At 40.3% G+C, this 21,869-nt stretch overlaps 1 protein-coding gene across 1 annotated transcript in view; it reads left to right on the top strand.

The window, feature by feature from the left end:
• Positions 1–19,492, top strand: part of kcnk9 (potassium channel, subfamily K, member 9) — a 46,157-nt gene extending 26,665 nt beyond the window's left edge. Inside the window, exon 2 of the mRNA XM_073463410.1 lies at positions 18,609–19,492. Within this exon, the coding sequence (XP_073319511.1) occupies positions 18,609–19,492 (884 nt within the window). The remainder of the gene's footprint in view (positions 1–18,608) is intronic.
• The last annotated feature ends 2,377 nt before the right edge of the window (positions 19,493–21,869 follow it).

The following is a 21,869-nucleotide window of genomic DNA, read 5'->3' as shown; positions in this document are numbered from 1 at the left end:
CCATTCAACAGGCTTACAATTACTGTCATTTATATTATTAAGGGTTAGTGCCTGACTTTGTAGAAACCTGACTTGGAATGGAGGGTGGCTGAATATCATCGGTCTTGTAATTAGAGATGTCTGCTTTAATGAGGGCAATTACCTACTCGGAATAATCAAACTAAGTTATGACATCCTTGAATGATCTCTCTTGTGCATTTTAAAACTGATCAGACCGAAACCCACACATTTTTGCCTGCAGAATGCTAATATAGCGCCAACACTTACTGTACCCACAGTCAAAACTGATTTGTATTGTCAGACAGTAGACTGGTTCACCGCCTTCTGTTTCATAATGAAGCATAAGGTCTGGCAGGGCAGTGACATCACTTGCACAATAGCTGATCAGCTCATGCACTGCTACAATCACACTGGTCATTATTTCAACATGTAGGACCTGATTTATATTAAAATAGTCACTGAGATGCTGTTAAAGGGCCTTAGTTTACATTTGCAACATGAAGAATGTGAAGAAACAACAGCACTGACTTTTCATCAAAAACATCTATATACTTTGCTGCAGAGATATCTACTGAACTTAGCATGCTATCCAGCTAGCCGTCCTGTCTTGTAAAACCACATTGTAGGAGGCGATAGTGCAATAGTGTAGCCCCCTGTAGTTTAAGCTGGGAGATGCTGCCAGCAGGGAGTTTGCTTTTTTTAGTCTCTGTCAGCCTTGGAGGATGTGTTCAGTCCCAGTCTGGTGTCCAGCCATGTTCAATTGGAGGCTGCTGAGCTCCGTTGAGCTGAGCCTCGTTGCCAGTGGTGATTCCAAGCAGCCTCCAGTCAGCCTATTAGGGCAGCTGGTTCCATGGCTAACTGAGCTAGTCAGCTAACGGCAGCAGTTATCTTTGTTGGTTGGGTTCTTTTCGTTTGACTCAAACTGTTCGGTCTTTGCTGCTAGAGTGTCTCTAGGCAAGGCAGACAGAATGAACAAGCCGGGTGTCAGCAGGGCGGGCTGCTGCAGGGCTGCACTGGTCTGTTAACTAGCCTAGAGACACTGCAGCTGTGACATCCAAAGAGGGTGGTGTGTTCACTGGGGGGACTACAGCTCAGAATGTTGCTGTATCAGCTCCACTCCTGGCTGTTTGCTTTACAAACCAACAGCAAGAAAAACACAGACATAATCCTTTAACACCAGAGAACCATTGAACAAACTAAACTCTTGTCTCATCGTAGCCCACTGACCTCTCTCTCTCCAGGTGCCTAGTGGACTATCAGGACAAACAGGGGCGTGTGAACACTGGAGAACAAGCACTCGACTGTGGGCACCCCACTGACCCTCCCAGGGCCACAAGTGGCAAACGTGCCAAAGATAGCTAGCAAAAGAGCTGCAAATGTTGGTTACTCAGGTGATATGCTGTCCCCTGTATTTTTAAAAACTACATTTGAATTGTTGCCATATCTTACAAGTTGCCCCTTTAAAAGCACGTTAACCCAGTTTTAACTGTCTAGAAGTTCTCTGACCGGCAGCTGCTTTTTGATTTCACCAATCACGTTCCAAAAACACAATAGTTGCTTTTTTTATTTCAACCTGATAATCTTTGACTCTCACCCATGATGACCTTGATGCTTGTAAGGTCTTACTTCTGCTTGTTACTTCTGCCTACTACACACCGCTGTCTCAGGCTGTTTCCACTGATTCTCCCTCTGCCATACCAGCTCCTTCCTTTCTACTCGCTCATTACCATACTTGGCGATGGCAACTCTTTTCAATGTGTCCCATATCTCAGTGATGTGTGTCTGTTGGCTTCTGTTCTTCGTAGCCTTAGGGGGTTGTTTGTTGCGCTTCCTGCTGAATCCTGCACTGCTGCTCAGATTCACCAGGGAGCACACTCATGAGGAGAGGCCTGTTTCACAAAATAAGGGTATAACCATTCATGAAATAAATGGATCTACATCCTTTGCTGCCAGTGTCATTGAGAGAATTACAGTCAGGATAGGGCTTCCTTGTGAGATGGATTACATACCCAGCATACATTGGCCGTACCTCAAGATTTAAGGAAGCTGAGATTCTCTGAGGAGCAGCAGTGCCCAGCTTCCACAGACAACACCTAGGATTACCAGCATCTCTGTTGAGGCAACTCAGCCTGTAGCCCAGACTCCTTTTGTAAACTGTCCATCTTGTCTCTCCAAGAAAAATCAGCTCTCCAGAGCAAACAGACAACTGAGGGACTCCAAAGTTAAAGCCACACCGTCCTTATTGTAAGTTGACTCTGCAAGGCTCCACTCGCATTTCTTAATCCGGCTGATTATCGCATTTTCTGCTTGGCACACAGAGACAAAATGACCCTTCACGTACAGAATTTGTTTTCTGTTTATTTAGCCTTAATTGCCGGTGCAGGCAGTCCAACACTTGCTTACGCAGTCACCTTGAGAACTTCTAACTTCATTCCCTGACAGGAAATGTGTAAATAAGGATACAGGCAATGAGAGCTTTTGATGTGTTGGAGCACTTTGGCAGGGGCTTAGCATATCCTCTCATTGCATGTTCTTGATTTGGGTATTGGGTCTGTGTTTGCCTATGACTCATTTGTCAAGTCACTCACAGGCATATGATGATGATTTGAGGCTCGGAGGGTGGTGTACTGCTCGGTGTTTTATTTATTAGTAACCATCGGGCCAGAGAATTAAAAACTGAATGAAAATGGTAGAGCCAGGATGGAAATTGAGATGAAAACAGCAAACAGAGACATTTACTCATCCTCTTATGGGGCAATAGATGTTGTTCTCTGTAAAGTAGTAAAGTAGGTTGGAGTGTTTGGGTCAGCAAAGTATTTGACTTTGCTTTTTTTTAAATAACCTTAAAGCTGCACTACTCAATATTTTTATGTTTACAATGGGTTGCAATAACTGTGTAATTGAAAGGGGTCACTCAAAGGGAAAATCAGGAACTGCAGTTTCCCTCAGCTCTACAGAACATTTCAGTATTTCTACGATAAATGTTTTGGTTTTACGGCAGCTGGTTTAAGTGAAAAAGCTCTGATAAATCCATCATATATGCGACCTACTCAGCATCAAACAGCAGACAGACATAGTTAGCAAGCAGCTAGTGAACATAACAGAGTGTCTTGCAGCTACAGAGCCAGATATTTCCCTCAGGATTTGGTGGAGACCAAAAAAGAGTGAAAAGGAGAGTGAATATTGTACTTAGATTCATTACATGGACAGAAACACAACTCCAGATGTGTCTGCTGGATGTGTAAACTGGCAACTGTTTCCTAAAATGTTAGCTAAACAACTTCATAAGGTGATAATATGTGGACATTGTGTTTATGGGTTGTTTCCGCTGCCACCAAGTGATGAGAAATGTGTAAATGCTTCTTTAACTATTATCATTTTTACACCCAAATTAGCACGTATATGTGTATATGTTTTGATGCGGGAAAACCCACTAAAAATAGGTGAATGACTCCCTCCCCATTGCCAGTCGATGAGTTTGCCTTTCTGTTGTTTCTCTTCTGTCAAGTTGGACTTCACGAATGTGCTGAAAACAGGGAGCAATAGAAAGCAGCATGGAGGACAGTGACAATGTTACACTGGTTACTTTTACGCAAGTGTCTCTTTCAAATTTATCACCAACTGAACAATGTTCGAGCGCAGAGGGAAGGAAAGTGATCATGTGCCAAAGTCCTTCATTTCAAGGCTTGTCATAGCATTGTGCTGGAAAAGAGGAAAACAAATATGTTTCCATCACTGTCGATCAGAGCTGGAGACGATGAACATCCAAGACTAGTGGGTGTTAATTGGTTTTTGCCTGGTGTGAAAGGGGTCTTTTTTTAAAACCATGACACAATCATGCCCAAAACGTAACTAGATTTAGTTGCCATAAAGGTGGGAGATCAATGCTACTCATGATTTTTGTAATTTGAATTGAAACTATTTTGCCATTTAGATATGAGAGGTTGTTTGTAATTTGCAGCCTGACACTATGGTCTAAGACACCTGTCAAGTGAACACGTCCTCAAACTAAACCCTGTCCAGTCCTGGTGTAACAGTAGTCCTTAACCACTACCAAGACACACATTAGAATCCATGAAATTTTGACACCTTAACTACTTAAAAATAGTGAAGTACTGTTTACTTAAAATAGAAATATAGTTTTGACTTCAAAGGAGCAGTTTCAGTTTCACACTCACTGTTTTCTTGGAGCCAGAAGCTGCAGTAGCTGCCATCAGTAGAGCAGCATCTTCTGCTGCACAGCACTTTTGTGTCTGCTTTGTCCAAAGCTATAGTGGGATTGTGAGACAATTAAATTGGCAATGAAATCCCCTTCCCTCCATCTTTTCTTCCTTTTGTATTGATTAGGTCTGACACTCTGTACTGTATGTGGAACTCTGTGTGCTCGGCCACGATGGCAATTCACATTAGCTTCCCCTTTTTCCTTCTGAATAAACCGACAACAACAACAAAAAGATAAAAAGCCCTGAGCCAGAGGAAATTTCTCTGGAACATCGTTTCACTCACAATAGATGGAAAATCTTCCGTTTGAGTCATTTTTGTGTTAAATAAGTTTGTTTTTGAGAGCAGCAAAACACTGAAACCATGTAGCATGATGACTTTAAGTTGAATGTGCTCGTTGTAAAGTGCATGTTCCTCTATGTGATCCTGCGTTCATCGTGCGTCTCTGGATAACAACTTTGGACAAACACTTAAAATGTAAATGTGATCTTTCTGAGCTGCAGGCAGGCATCTCTGATATCACTGGAATTGCCTCTTTGTCACATAGAATTTTATGTTTGACATTTTCCCCTTAACAATAGAGTTAAGATGACTAGCAGCTGAAAGACCATCACCATTATGGCACCATAACACAGTAGAATTGTAGGCAGACTTTTGTTTTGTTAAAAAAAGCTGATTGCAAAAGGTTCCCTGCCTGTAGTAGGTAACCATGGTGCTCCCACTTCCCAGACACATTAAGCTCTTGTCGGTGACGTGGTGGAGACTCAGGCAGAGAGCTGAACAAGGTGTTCTCACCTCTGCGCTCCCTGCTCTTCTTGACCTTCATTAAAATGCCATGGCCTGTAGCAATTAATGCCACCAGGGCGGCTGAAATAATACGAGACAGATTAACCTGCGGATCAAACAAGCAAAAGGTGTTGGTTTAAGCAACTGCTTGACACTTGTAGAGTAACTACCGGGGCTGTGTGCGGGTGCTAATGAGGGACTACCTTGATAGGGTTATGAATAATGAATGATACAGATTATATAACCAGCAACATGTGAAAGTGAATGAAAGCCAAAGGGAGATATCCTCTACTTTACTGTACTCTCTGATAAAATGATGTGCTCAGATGTTAAGCGGGTCTCAACTATGTTTCTAGTCCACTTTATATGCTGTTTTCCAAGTGAATACTTATAGATGAATATAGATACTCCTATAGTTAGGTATGAGGCAGCAATTTTTGTTTCAAAAGGTTCAGTTGAAGAATTGAAGTGTATTTGTCTTACATTAAATGAAAGTGACATTTCCAGTTTTCTTATAAAGAATACAAATAACATACAATTAAAACTAAGGTTTGAAGCCATTTACTACCCTTATACCTGCACTTGGTAATAAGAAAACAAGCTGCACTAATCTTTTTTTTTTCAGGCTGCCTCATCAGAAAAAATACCATGTAGATTGACTATGACTGCAGCTTATTACGGCCCATATTTACATTTCTTGTTTGGCCACGATCTCTAGTGGCTGTAATCATTGTTAAGTCAGCGAAGGAGGAAGTGAGGCAGAGTAGTATAAAGAGCGAAAAAGTCAGAGGTCAGGGATGGATGGTCTGGTGAAACAAACACTGGACTGGTTTTCCTAAACCTTATCAAGTGGTTTTCTTGCCTAAACCTAACCAAACTGTGAGTGTATGATGAAGGCCTGGTATGACTGTAGGATCATGTTGTTTTGGCAGTCACTGGCAATCAATCTATTTAGTCGGTAGGTGTGAGGATGTGCTGATATTGTCATTAAACAATGGATCAGATTTTTAACTAAAAAGAGATCACTAACTTTACAGAGACTAATCTGTAGTTCCTAGTTCTCAGCTCTTTTGAACATCTTTCTTTTTCATTAGTAGTAATGAGGTCTTAAATTAACACAGTATAATTTGCCAATAGTATATCTTTTATTTAATGAGAGATTTCTGTATTTGTGCTTTTGTCTGTGCTTTTCTCACTAGTCTGAGTGGTGACAGTGACTCATTAGAAAAAGGTGACGTCGCATATTTGTGTGCACTATTCAGGATCAGATGACAGTTTAGAGGTTGTTTGTTTTGTGTTAAACCGTGTTAAAGGTCTAGTGTGTATGTGGATTTATTGGCAGAAATGCAATATAATATCAATTATAATGTTTTCAGTTCCTCTTCCATGGGGTCTGCTATGTTGCAGCTCCATGTTTATACAGTAGCCCAGAATGGACATACCAAACGCTGCTTTAGCCTTTTATGTTTTTTGTGGCTACCGTACATTCTCCTACACGCTTAGTAGGGGGGTTGGGGTGAGGGGTGTTCAGTTGGTTGAACCTTTAAAATCTTTATAATAAATTCCCAAAGATTTTTTCACACACTTTGACTTTGATCGTCTCTTATTATGTCATAAATAGTCAATGTTTCAGAGAAATACATAATGGATTTCAGTTGCTTTCAGGATTAATGTTGATTCACTACTTAGCAGAAGAGAGGCTGTTGGATCTTAGCGCCTGAACTTTTACTCTTTCAAGGTGGAGGCTGTTGGTTTATTCATTAATCCATTATATGACCGTGAGATGTTCCTTTTTCCAGCACAGAAGAAATTAAATATTTATGATATAATAATAGAATGATATAATAATTGGATTCAGGCTGCCAGCTGTGTCAATTCAGAGTTGCAGCAACAATGACTCACTCTCACTGACACGGACCTATGGAGATCTCATTGTGGGTGTGGGCAGACATTCAAAATAAGTCACCGTAAAGTGGATTGGAGCCAAACACAGGTTGAGTCATGCGGTTTATGATGAGAGCTGCCTTGGTATATAGAAAATGTGTAAAGCATTAGAGGCACTTTGGATATGATTGTGGAGAGCCGCATGGGGAGGGGTGATACGTGTATTCAATTATAGATTTTTTGATAGCTTAAAAAAAAAGAAAAGAATAAAGAGCAGCCACATTTTGTGTGAAATGGATTATATTCATCTGTTTGTGTCAGAGGGTTTGATGAAGTGATACCCATCTTAAAGCACTGGAATAATCTATCTAATATTCTGCTCTTTGGTTTTCAACAACGACAATCTTAGTCACAATCACAACATCCGTTACGATCATTTTTCACCCTGCTGGCATCATGGCTCTAGTCAGTTGATCTACCACTTTAGTCCAGACTGAAAATCTACATCTTTTGATGGATTGCCATTAAATATTACACAGAAATGTACAGTCCCCAGAGGATATGTTCACAAAGACTCCAGTGATGCCCTGACCTTTCCTCTAGCAATAACAAACATACATTGTCCGTTTACACTTTCAAAATAAAGTCACCTATACTACTTTGCTAAGGGAAACATCATTGGTATGCTTAAAATAAGTACTTATTTTCAACAGTAACTATTGACTATTTGCTTCTCACAGGACTCAAACTCGCCATTATCGCCCCCTGTTGGTGTTAGACCTTCATACACGTTCATACTTTCTCAGCTAAGCAAGGCAAACTGTCACACTGATTAGATGTCCTCTAGGTGATCAGCGGGACTGTTACATGCTTTTGTGTGAGACTGGGCCAACCTTCTACCTGACACAGGTGAAGAGACTCCTCAGAGGGAGCTCTGAGGAGAAGAGTTTGGATTAATATTTGCCTGCCTCACAGTGACAGTGGGACTAGTAGTCATTCATTTGCATCAGCCTAAATAAAAGAATTTGGGAAGGTTGGTGCTACAGTAGAAGTAGCTTAACAAAATTGTTCAAAAATGTTTTTAGCTGTTTGATAGAGGATGTCCTTGAGATTGTTAACGCCTCCCTACATTCTGGAATCTTCCCCTCATGTCTCAAACATGCTATTGTAACACCGCTGTTAAAAAAGAGTAATCTTGATCCACTTGTATTCAAGAATTACAGACCAATATCAAACCTTCCATTTTTGGGGAAAATTCTTGAAAAGGTTGTTCACCAACAATTATATAGGTATCTGTCAAACCACAATTTGTTTGATGTTTACCAGTCCGGTTTTAGAGTTAACCACAGTACCGAAACTGCCCTGATCAGAGTTGTTAATGATCTTAAAATTAGTACAGACAATCATGAAGTTTCTATTCTAGTACTTCTCGACCTCAGTGCAGCATTTGATACTGTTGATCATGCAATTCTTCTTCAGCGCCCCAAACACTGTTTAGGCCTTAAAGGCACAGTTCTTCATATCTTACTGGAAGATCCTTCTCTGTGTCTATTGGTAATTGTGAATCTGATGAGGTTGGCATTTCATATGGAGTCCCTCAGGGGTCAATTCTCGGTCCTTTGTTGTTCAACTTGTACATGCTTCCACTTGGGTCCATTATACAGCAACATAATATTTCATATCAATCATATGCCAACGACACACAGTTATACATTTCTGTTTCTATCAATAATCTAAGCCCAGTGAATGATCTCATCCAGTGCATCGCAGATATCAGACTCTGGATGGTCAAACATTTTTTACAACTTTACAACAAGGACAAAACAGAGATTCTTTTGGTAGGTCCTAAGGCTCTGAGGCAAAATATTCAATCCCTGTTAACTCCTCTGTCTGTAAAACCATGTGAGCATGTCAAAAACTTGGGTGTGATTTTTGATGTTGATCTTACCTTCCAAAGGCATATCTCTAATATTTCTAAGACTGCTTTTTATCATCTTAGAAACATATCAAAAGTTAGATGTTTCCTGTCTCAGTCAGACTCTGAAAAGCTGGTTCATGCTTTTATTTCCAGTAGATTGGACTACTGCAATGCTCTTTTTGCTGGACTGAAAAAGCAGACATTAAATAAACTCCAGCTTATTCAGAATGCTGCAGCCAGAATACTAACAAAAACCAAAAGGTTTGAGCAAATCACTCCTATTTTATCATCTCTTCATTGGCTCCCAGTAAAACAAAGAATTGATTTTAAAATACTTCTTTCTGTTTTTAAATGTTGTAATGGCTTAGCTCCCTCCTACGTTGCTGACATGCTCACTGAATACACACCAGAGAGATCCCTTAGATCATCAAATAAAGATCTCCTCACTATACCTAGAATCAACTCCAAATCAGCTCATGGCGCTTTCAGCCACTATGGTCCTACTCTCTGGAATTCTCTTCCACATAAACTACAGTCTGCTACAACAGTGTCCTCTTTTAAAAGCAAACTAAAAACATATCTTTTTTCGCAAGCTTTTAGTTATGTTTAAAGCGTGTGTTTTATTTCTGTCTTTCTCCTTTGCTTTAAGAATTGTTATTGTTATTATTATTATTATTATTATTATTATTATTATCTCCCTTTTTAAATGATGATAATAATACATTCTTGTGTGTTTTTATAATATCCTAAATGTTTTTTATACTTGTAATATTTTCTTATCCTATATGTTATTTTATGTTATACAATGTATCTTTGTTTTTATTTTTGAAGCACATTGAGTTCACGCTTGTCGTATGAAATGTGCTATATAAATAAATTTGACTTGACTTGACTACAGTAGAAGTAGCTTAACTTACAGGTAGCAGTGGAGAGTAATGAAAAATGGAGTGACATGAGTTGCCTTTGGCTGGATGAAGACCGGACGTGCTGCTGCATTTTGGACCATTTACAGAGTGTTTCACTGTGCATATGAGCAGCCCTGCCAGGTGGGTGTTAACAGCAGTCAAGTTGAGAGATGACCATGCCTAATCATTTCAGTGATCCCAGAGTGCCAGCAGCAAGTCAGAGTTTTCACTTATCCAGTAAAATATCTCAACACCATTTTTTTCACAGACATTAATGCTTCCCAGACAATGTCTAATATTTACTGTGATCCCCTGACAGCAACAGTATTGGCTAAATTGCTGTGACAATGTGATGTTTACCCTCATCGCCTGGCTTTTCATCTTGAGCCATCATGATGTCAAAATTTCACCACGGCCATTTCTTTGCTTCTTAACAAAATACCTGCAGAACTAAATGACATTGTGTTTAGTGCTATTTTGCAAATGATAGCATGCTAACATGCTACACTAACATGGTGAACATGGTAAACATTGTACTTGGCTAAAAGCCAGCATGTTAGCACTGCCAGTGTGAGAATGCTGGCATGCTGACACATTAGCATTTAGCTGTGCTGTTAGCATGTCTGTAGACTCTTTGGCTCAATCCCATATCCAATTTTTACCCCTTCCCCTCCATTTTGAGTGCCCGCTTGCCCCCTGGAACAGAGTTACCAGGGGTAGTGGGGTAGTCAGTGGTGTTTATGTAAACTCACGCAACTGGACATTTCCAATATGCCGTCCTCAGCTGTGATTTCTCTTGTGTTATCGGCAATCCTGGTATGGCACAATGCCGTTTGCCATTTATCTGATGGAGATGGAAAAACATGGATCATTGAAACAACATTGAAGCGCAAGACAGGCGTGCACAAATCAGCAATAACAACGTGACATCAGCTAGCTGCTTGGCTACCAAGGCATCAGAAAACTAGTAGTGACTATCTAATGCTTTTTTATAAAGAAGAGGACCATAATACATTGAAACGACAGAGAAATCTCATAACCCTCGGTTTGAAGTGTGCCTTATGTAGTCCGAACACTTCACCTTACCCCTCTATCTTGACAAGAACGGTGACACCCTGCATGAGGACGCAAAACAGAAGGGTAAGGCTAAGTGATAGGGGAAAGGGGTGTGTTGAGTACGAGCCGTAGTCTTGTTTTATAATACAAAAAGATAGTGACATGAAAGTGTATCGAGCTACAGTTTTTATCTCTTCCTACTCCAAATGACACTAAAAATATTCTCATGAGTCAACTTTGAGTAGACATGTTACAACACTTCCCACTCTGGTTTGTTCAACATTTAAAGAGTGACTCAACAGATGTGCAGTGATACAGAAGACTTCAAACGGAAAAGTTCAGGGAGAGAAGCTGCTGTGCTAAACTGCCCTGAAATGCTGTTCTTAGCTCACGCTGAGGTTCACAGAAACTAGATAGACTTTCACTTTACTTTCTGCTGTTTATTTCTACACAAATGGCAAGCAGATTTAGTTTTAGTCCATGGATTGGCTTATGGAGCAATGCTACGAGCATTGCAATGGATTTTTTATGCAGCTGTTTTCTTTACAAAATGTCTTATTGTTACATTGTTTATTATAATCCAACATCCTTTAGTATTAATTTGCACTAAAGGAGGCCCAAAGACTTTCTGCTTAAGGCAAATCTGTTTAGGAGACAATTTCTCAAAGGTTTCTTCTGATCGTCTCCACATCAGATTTCCATTTGGGCAAATTTACAGCATCTCAATTAGTGGATTGTTGAGCTCTTCTCAGTCGCAGACAGACTTTGTGCTTCTGGCAGATAAGACTGATGTGTTTTTGCAAACAAATCTTGTCTGCTGCAGCTTGTAGAAGAGTATAGATTGAAAACATGCCATGTCTTTTTCTTCCCCCTTCAGGACGCCTGAATGGATGTCCAGAACATCAGCCTTCAAATGTTTCGTATTATGTAATATTTGAGTGGCCGCGCCTTCCTTGTGCCTTTTGTCTTTCATTAAAGAGTGTGATTTTCTTTCCGCTGCGCTACACGCCGCGCTGAACACACGCGTTCACCTGTGCACACATGAGCACAAAAGCACCTGTGCAGGGCAGGCCTCTGTGTGGCAGAGCAAATATGTCTGTTCCCAAGACAACAGCAGATAATAGAGTCATTATAACAGGACAAACAGATTACACAGTGCGGCGCTGCCTCAGAGAACCACACATCCCATCAGCGACATCAAAGAAATGCTTTAAGAGACTGGCTAGGAAAAATAAATAACTTTAATATGAATCTATAATAATCTTTTCCCTCTCTTACTTATTCAGGGCTAAGAAATCATTTTTGTGTGTTTTCTTGTGTGAAATTCATCAGAAGTTGTGCAGCAGAGGATTTCCCAGACAGAAAAGCAAACCGAAAACCTCTCATGAACTCTTGTCTTATTGTCTGGTATCAATCAATGATAAACAGTAGCCAAGTGGACATTATTTGATATGATGTCACAGATGATTACATTTACAAGCAATCATACAGTACAAGTATGCTCTTCAGGTCTGCAGGCTGTCTCACTGAGTCCCTGCTGGTCCCTGTTAATCATCCTGTATTATTGCATTGGAGATGTAAGGACAGTAATGAATGTGGGAGCTAAAGCTGAAGCAGAGCTCGAACTGATATGACATCACTGTAGGACGGATTTCATTGTTGAGTCTTGAGTGGTCCTTGTTATAAGCATTAGTTAATAATGGTAATAAGGCCCTTGATGATGCTTATTAACATTACTTTATTTTACTTAGACTATATAAACCCCCCATAGAAAACACTTTCAGCCTTGACTATAGTTAGTGCAAATTCCAGGTTGAGAAGCTGTAAAAAAGCATTGTTAAAGTAAATCAGTGCATAATAAATGTTTGTTTAACCTTAAAGGGGTACTGTATAAGAAATTCAAACAAAGAATTTTAATATTTACAATATTAATGAGGTATTAAAACAAACTCAGAAATATTTCTTTTTTCCATAACTGAATAAACAAGCTGTTCTCAGAGGAAAGTAAGGTCCCAGAACACTGTTTGAAGCTAGAAAGGTGGCAGGGTCAAATATAAACAGTGAAACAGTATACAATTGTGGTGTTCTTTGAGGTCAGTTTGTTTATTTAGTTTATTCAGTCATGAAAACAAAGAATTTGTTTTTTGCTAGTTTGTTAATAATGCAGCTTTAACAAGACAGAGTTCTTGCCTCAGATCGGATAGCTGCAGAAAGGACTGTTAATGGTTAATTAGCACATGATAGAGTATGTATTAATCCTAATAATACAACAAAAACAACTTTGTAAAGGTTTAACAGTGACATTATAGTTAGTTAAAGTCAATAAATGTGTTTGTCATGTCATCTAACTATAAAGTAAGTTCTGTCTGTCTGTCAGTCGCATATCTCGAGAACTGTTCATCTGATCTACTTCACACTCAGCAGGTCTGTTGCTGAGGAGCTAAGGAAGTGCAGTGTCAAATTCAACATTTCTACACGCAACACGTTCAATATGAATACATTTTGAATAAACAGCAAACACCGCTCTGTACAGCAGCAGCGGTGTGGCTTAGGGCCCAACTCAAGTCACCGAGAGGCTGTTAACATTTGGTACCAACATCCGTCCTGAATGGCCCGATCACAAATGGACAGCTGTAAGCCTGTCAGTTCACACCCCGCATTGACATGCGCCCTGACATGTATCTTGAGTAAACACTGCTCTATATGCAAATAAAGACGTACATCAACGGAACAAACGCACATATGCATTTTGTCTTCAGGTAAAACATTTGCCGAAATAATAGGAAGGCCCAAATAGTTAAGAATTTGTTGTAGACAGCGTTTCACTAAGTCTATAAAGTTTCTTGTAACAAAATTTAGCGATTTCTTAAGGGAGTTAAGCTGCTCATGTTGGGAGGGAAGGCAGAGTTTAGACACAGAAGCAGTCAGGCTGGAACAGCGATGCCGTGACAAACTGACACTTTCAAGAAGGCTTATAAACTTAAAAGGTTTTGTTGACTTTCTTAAGTGTCTATAAACTATTAACAAGTGCATTTTTATGTCTTATAATTTCACAATAAACAAGTTAATGCTGCCATTATTAACACTTAAATAGTCTTTTGACACAATAATTTAAATAAGCATCTTAGAAGGACGAAGCATCACCATATACTGCTTTCATGACTTGGCTAAACTGTTATCACTTACAGATCCAGACTTTGCATATCACGGTGCAATCAAGCATCACCCCACGGACACTTAGGTCCAGTTTTAAACTTTTAAAGTGGATGGCAAATCTAACAGGAAACACATACCAGTGTGGTGACCCCGCAGTTGGCGGCCGCTGAATCGATACTTAATACACTCCACTCTGATTGCAGCAGGGAGAGGCTGCTGAGAGTGAAAGTCGCACACAAACCTCTAATGACTTTTCCAAACAGAACTCTGTGTTTTAGTCAATATATAACATGTTGGAGTGTAAAAACATAATGTCTAATGATTAGTTACAGACAGGAGAGTTGTGGTAATCTGTCTGCACAGTGAAACTGGAGCGCAAATCAAATGAAAGCTGTCATTTCTTCACAGCTGCCACCGTAATTCATTATGTCCTAATTACCCAGTGAGAACAAAATTTAAGCAATAAGAATCAATATCAATTAATTTGCAAATTTTCAGGGAAGGAGGGAAGAAGACAGATGTCTTGGTAGAATACAAATCTGCCCGGAGATGTAATTATAATTGACGAACACTTTTGGGGTGCCACAAGCATGTTTCGCTACATCTTGCACATAATGTTTTCATCAGCAGTATGGGAGGGTTCTTACATATGTTTTGTTCTCCTGAATTAATTAGATTAAACTTAGATTAGGAGGTATTTCACTAGTGACAGATTTGTTTATTATTTGGTTTAGTTATCTTTCACAAAGCACATTACTGTTAACATCTTATTTGCATCATATGACACAGCAATGAAGATTTGTGCATTTTAGATACTTCTTATAGGATTGTTCATGTATTTGAAGGAAGCCGCTCTCCCTTTGTGTGTATGTGGAAACAATGTGCACATCGCTGCTCACTGTCTGAGGAATTCAATCAGCTCATTTGCAGTCAGCACACGCCGGTGACACAGTGGGTTGTTGCTGACCTGCAGCTGATCCTTCAGCTTCCTGCGCGGACCTCAAACTTCAAGGACCGAACACTGATTCTGAATCTACACTTAACATTTGTTACAGCCCAATGGCCAGAATAAATGTTGGCAAACTTAACATTTCTTTACGTTGCAACTTATATTTCTTTGGGTTCAGTTTTCAGTTTTATCTTGTGACAACGCTGTTATGCTCTGGTTATATTTACAAAAATCACTTGGTTAGGGTTAGGAAAAGATCATGTTTTGGCTTAAAATAACTGTTTTGATCACCAAAAACATGGCTGGAGAAGTCCCGAGGTCTCGTCAGATTTTTTTTGTTGAAACAGACTCTGTGTCACATTTACAAATGTTGAAACACAGTCTTGAACTGAGGTCACTGGCTTTAGAGCCTTATTGCCTGTTATTTCATCACTAGTCCCTCTACCTCCAGACATGAAAGTTATAAACAAGTCATAAATACGAAATGTGAACGTGATATGATACGTTTTGTTGAAATGTCAGTATGGTATGTAGACTATGACGTGCAAATGTGAATGTATCCATTTGTTAAAAATCATTTTATCCTAGTGAATGGGCTGCATTTTCCAGACCATGCCATATTGTATTTTAGATTTTTGTTCTGTACCTTCCAGCTGCCCTCTATGTCACACTCATTTCTGCTCAACATGAAAGTTGGCTGAAAAACTGTAGATAATCCACCCCTGCTGGTTGGAGCTTTTTATGGAGCTTTCTACCACATCTCATGTTCTTCATCAGCAAGTGGCAGATGCTCTCTTGTCATCACATGACCTTAGCTGCAGATATATTAACCCATGGTTGTATATGGGAGGGAGATTGTAAGTCCGGCAGCTGTTCAGAATTATTTTTCAGTAAATTGACCTTGAGTTTAGATTGTTCTTTGAGACTACTTTTCCGAGGTCAAGAATGATCTCATACTTAAGTTGTATTGTTGCTGGATGCTGTCCTGCAGAATTTTCTAATCAGTTTGTACCCACAAGCGTATTTGGATCAAATGTATTTTCAGTGTTTTGAAATAGGTTTTGACTGATGGCAAAAATAGGAATGAAGGAAAAAAGGAAAAACTGCAACATATGTTGAAAAATGTTTTTTTTTAAGTATATACTGTATATAATTTGCAGTTAGAGAGTAACCCCCTGACTTGACTTTGGAAGGAGGAAAATCATAATTGCTCTGGCCTCTAAGGTATAGCATTACAGCTAGGTGTGGCTGATTGTGGTCTGTTGTACTTGTGACCACACCCATATGTGATGTAGCATGGTACTGTAATGCCATACAACGTCACTGTTGCACAGGGTGATGAGTTGGCAGACCGGGTTAAGTTACTGTTTAAAGTCATAAACAGCTGTTTAAAAAATGCTTTCTCCAACACTGTCACACAAAGAGCGTAGAAGGTGGACCCAAATCCAAGAGATGGCAGGCAGGCAGACCTTTTATTCAAACTAAACCTCAGGATCAGGTAAACTGAACAGATGACTCGACAAAGACTGAACTGGAAACTGGAATTAAAACAAACCAAACTGATGAGGGGATGAGGTGCAGGTGGAGAAGGACAGGGGAATGAGTTGAAGAGGCAAGAGAGCTGGAACGAAACTGATAGGCAAGAACACTGGGAACAAAGCACTGCTAATGAGGCTGATGCAGGACAGGTGTGGAGGGAAAATCAGGCTGTAATACAGGAGGGAAACATAGCACAAACTGCAGAGAGATCACAAAAACCTGGAAAATACAATAAAAGGAAATAGACATGACAGGACCGTTACAAACAAAACAAGCGTAATAACATTTTGGATTATAAAGTTCAATCAAGTTCAGGGCGAATAGGATGAGCAAGATTATATCAACAAGTGTTTAGTCATGAAGATAAGCATTGGACTTTTCCTCCAATTGTTGCAGGTCTGTGTAGGAGATATGATCTGTGGTTGTTCTTTTCCTGAAGATACCATCAAGGCTGGAGGGGTACGAATGTTTGTGTTGGTCCCCATGCTTTGATTTTATAATGGAAAAGATTTATCACCACTCAAAGTTGCATATGTAAAATGACACAAACTCACCATCATGTCATTTAAGTCTACAGAGGATGAGGCAGGGTTTATGGAGAGATTGAACCCAAATACAGTACAAACTAGGAAATGTGCTAATAAGCTAGTTTTTGTTTTTCATTCGCATCAATTAACATCGCCGAAATAAAACTTCAAGGTGAATTGCTGATTTTGTTAGCAAACTGTGGGCGAATGCACAAGGTGAAAACATAGCAGTAACCTTACCTGATAAAGACACACAAACACATTAGAATTCATTCATATTTCTATTCTATTTCCAACATTTACTCTCCTTTTTTGCTTTTTTTGGTCTCCACCAACTCTTGAGAAAAAATATACAGCTTTTAGCAGCTAAATGTTCCACCACAGGTGGGCCAAACAGGTGGACACAGGGTTCATCAGAGTTTGTCCATTAAAAACCTGCACAAACAACAGGTGGACGAAACAGCCTGAAAAGAGCATTAATTAAAATATAGTTTGCTGGTGGAGAAACAGAAATAATCAGCTAAAAGAACCAAAAAAAACCCTGTGGATTAGCTGTTCATCACTAAACGTGACCCTCACATTATGCACAATGGTCATTTGACCCATTGTGAATATAAAGAATAATGATAGTGCAGCTTTAAAAAATCTTTGATATCTTTAAAAGCTTAATAAATCAGTATTTTTACAGTACTGGTACTCGATGTTTCCTTAAATCCCACTGATGAAACCTGAAACCACTAACACTCGCTGCACATGCAAATACAAGTGCTCTGGTTGCTGGTTCAATCAGATCGCCAGAGCTGAATGTTTTTTGTTTTTTTAAGTACATAACTAAACACATGCTCGAGTGGGTAGGAAGCCACACGGGAAAACACAATATCAATATTTGTGAGCTCAAAACACGGAACTTGTTCAGGACATATCCAAACTAAATTAATAAAAAATGATGTACGGTTCACCAAAAATATGATGTCTCCATTTGGAAGGCAGTTGTTGAAGTGATACACATGCCAACTGATGGTGGGTGTTTCTTGGCTATGATTTTGGTGTTTAATACTCACAGTTATGTGCCGTGGTAGAGGAGAGATAATCAATACGACACTCTGTTTTCAGCGCTGCATATTCAAGAGATGTAGGTTTCATTCATACTGTAATTTCTGAAGTAACTGTAAATATCGAGCAATGCACATAAAATCATTTATATTACACTGAAGGATGAGATGTAACATAATGTATGAACCCCATTGTTAGCCCCTTTTCAGAAGTCTGTTTGTGTGTGAGTCAGCAGCTTGTGGTCTAAAGATAAAGTTTAATTAAGCTAAAAGCTTCACTGGCTCCCACATGACTCCTTTCCAATCCCTCCTCCAAACTCTTCTACCTCGCCGGAAACTTCTGACTAATTGGACGACCCACTCGCCATAATCTTTGAGCCCAAATAAGATTAATGAGCAGACACATTTCTGTGGCATGCACCTATTCAATAACCCTTTTGGCAGCGCTCGCAGACTCTTAGGCAGATTTCTTGCTTGGTCATGTTTGTAAACAAAAAGGTGATCTGGGGCTTTTTGAGCAGCGGGAAGCGCTCGCGACGCCGCCGCCGCTTCACAAACGGCCGGCAAAAACTTCCTGCAATACTAACTTCTGCTGTCTGTCTGCTCTCTTCTCAGGGTACGGGCATGCAGCGCCGGGGACCGACGCAGGGAAGGCCTTTTGCATGTTTTATGCCGTCCTGGGAATCCCTCTGACTCTTGTCATGTTTCAAAGTCTGGGCGAGAGGATGAACACTTTTGTCAAGTACCTACTGAAGCGCATCAAGAAGTGCTGCGGCATGAGCATCACCGATGTGTCCATGGAGAACATGGTGACCGTAGGATTCTTCTCCTGCGTGGGCACGCTGTGCATCGGGGCTGCTGCCTTCTCCCACTATGAGGACTGGAGCTTCTTCCAGTCATATTATTACTGCTTCATCACATTAACAACTATAGGCTTTGGGGACTTTGTGGCCCTTCAAAAGAACCGGGCCCTCCAGAAGAAGCCCCTGTATGTGGCCTTTAGCTTCATGTATATCCTGGTGGGCCTGACGGTCATCGGGGCCTTCCTCAACCTGGTGGTGCTCCGCTTCCTCACTATGAACAGCGAGGACGAGCGGCGGGACGCCGAGGAACGCGCCTCGCTAGCTGGTAACCGGAACAGCATGATCATCCACATCCAGGACGAATCACTGCCGCGGGGCCGGCGGCGGCGCGAGCCATACCGGGCAGAAGTGACTGATTTACAGTCAGTCTGCTCCTGTATGCACTACCACTCGCATGACTTCGGCAGCTCTGGGGGAGGGATGGGAGGCCTGGGCTGTGCCTTCTCCCATCAGAACTCGTTCAGTTCGCAGCTGAATCCCAATCAGTACTTTCACTCGGTTTCCTACAGGATCGAGGAGATCTCGCCCAGCACCTTGAAAAACAGCTTCTTCCCTTCGCCCATCAGCTCGGTGTCCCCGGGCCTTCACAGCTTCACAGACAATCACCAGCTCATGAGGAGAAGGAAATCCATCTAAACCCTAACACAGACAGGACAAATGAGTTTCCATGTTTTATACACAAGGTCAAACATTTCCAATGCTGCTCCTTACCAAATCTTATTTCAGCACTTTTTTTCCCCCTTTTTATTAGTTGTATGTAATATAAAAAGTATTCTTGGGAACAGATGAAGAACACTACGCAGAACAGCAAGCGTGGACACAACGGGATGCAAAGCATGAAGCATGGATGTCTATTTTTTCAAGAGATTGCTCCATTTACACAAACTACAAGACCTTCCTTATTTCAGATTTACAGTACAAAATTGATATGAATTGATAACTTTGGTTACATACCAAATGATGCACACTTGGGGAAATGCTATTTTTCAAAAGGGAGTATGCTTGTTTCACCTTAACTTGAAGAAACTTTTGCCGTTATGTACTATTCCATTGCCTCACTGCAGACAGAGATTTTAAAATGACTTAAAGCATCAGGTATTGTTTTCTATAAGCAATCATATATTTCAATGGTTTCACCACACATCAAGCCAAAATATTGTTGCCAATGTTAGCATGTGCATTAGATGTCATTTAATGAGTGTGCCATGGTTTTTGTGACATTCGTCTGTTTATAGAACAGCTGTACGAAGGGCGTTTGTTTGTCTTGGATTTAAAGGATCATGCTGCTGTTATTGATATTTCTCCCTCGTCCAGAGTCAGATCTGGCCACACAAGCTTTAATTCCACCCACAGCGTTTTTCATAATGAGAGTTAAAATTGACCTAAAGGAAAATCCACCCTCTCTACTACACTGGTAACCACATTTGTCAATTATGGTCTGTTTTGTTTCCCATTGACATAGAATATCAGTTCAATCAATTAAAGTGCACTCCTCTCTGCATTAATTATTCTACACAAATACTCTACAATAATACAGGGATAACACCACTGTAAAAGAGGCACAGAGACCAGCTCCTTCATTTACAGTCGCCTTAATAGATCAGAATGCAGTGCAGCTAAAGACATCTAACAGAATGGCCATTCAGTGATTTAGTATTCCATAAAGCTGGGGGAGACATGAGACTGATAAAACTAGAATGGCACTCAGTAGAGTGCATACCTCCGCCAAGGCCCAACAGTCCCCTTTAATTCAATCAAGCCTGATCCAATATCAAACTCGTTAAATTTTAAACCACCCATAACTACTGAACGATAATTTCAAGCTCATCATATCTAGGATCCAAATCAAATTGTACTCGCTCAGATTCTTTTCACCAAGATCTGTGCATTATTCCCTGAGAAATTAACAAAGATGTATTAAAATGCCCTATCTTGCAATGTTTTTCAATGTTAAAGAAAGTTAGAAAAACTCCTGGATCCTTCCTTTCTTTCCCCGGATCTGCACAGAGAGTTAATGGGGTCCATTCTGGGCCGAGACCCATCCTCTATCCAAGTTCTGTGGATATCCAACAAACAAACAGGCTTGGATCATAACATAATCTCCTTGGCAGGCAAAAATGGTCAAGATTGATGCTGCAGAGGCTGAGACATCCTGTGTTTAGTTCCCAGTATGGATCGAGCTCTAAAAAGACTGGATCCTTCCCACGATGTGACTCAATAGCATCATTCATTAGATCCTCACTGCCTCCTAAATGACAATTCTTTTGCAAACCTTACACCTTCAGTTTGTAACACAGGCTTTTGTTTAAAAATGTAAGTTTCAAACCTAAACTGAGATAACCTTGATTACATCACTACGACATCATCAGGGTTATTTTTTCAAGCTGTAGGAAAGTTGATTCTTAAATCTCATTCCCAGCTTGTTGAATACTGACGCTTTGGGAGTGTAGGTCTGGTTGGCCACCATACCAAGTTTCAGTATTTGAGGAGGTTGGGGATGAGACCTGTAAAGAGCTCCCTGCAGAGCCACAAAAGACAGTCTACAACTATAAAAATTGGTAGAGTGCCCCTTTAAGGTTGTGTTGTGACTAGGTTCACGTGATCACTGCGTGAATGTAGTATTTAGAACTGAATATGGTGACCTTTCTTTCAATTGTCAATTATGATTGGTTCTACTATGAATTTCAGATCCATGGAGGTTTTGTATTTGTACAAATTGCCCCAAGATGTAAAGTCTTTGGGCTTGGCCAGCAGGAGAAACTTGTTGGACTCAGTCTGATATCCAATTCTAAATAATACATCCATGAATCACTGACATGTGGCCAGGTAGCTGAACCTTTGATTGGGTGCCACAAGTTTTATGATCTTTTCAGAAGCATTGTTGGACTAGTTCGGGCCAGTGAGTTGGGTCGTGGGGAGTGAATTCACAGGTTTTTGGAAAATTATCAAACAACTCAAATGAGTGAAGTAAGTATCATAGTGTGATGATACAACACAGCGTAAGAGGATCAGA

This window comes from Pagrus major, chromosome 3 (assembly GCF_040436345.1).
Source record: "Pagrus major chromosome 3, Pma_NU_1.0".
Lineage (NCBI taxonomy): Eukaryota > Metazoa > Chordata > Actinopteri > Spariformes > Sparidae > Pagrus > Pagrus major.
Note: the sequence above shows the minus strand (reverse complement) of the source record. Positions and strands in the feature narration are given on the sequence as shown.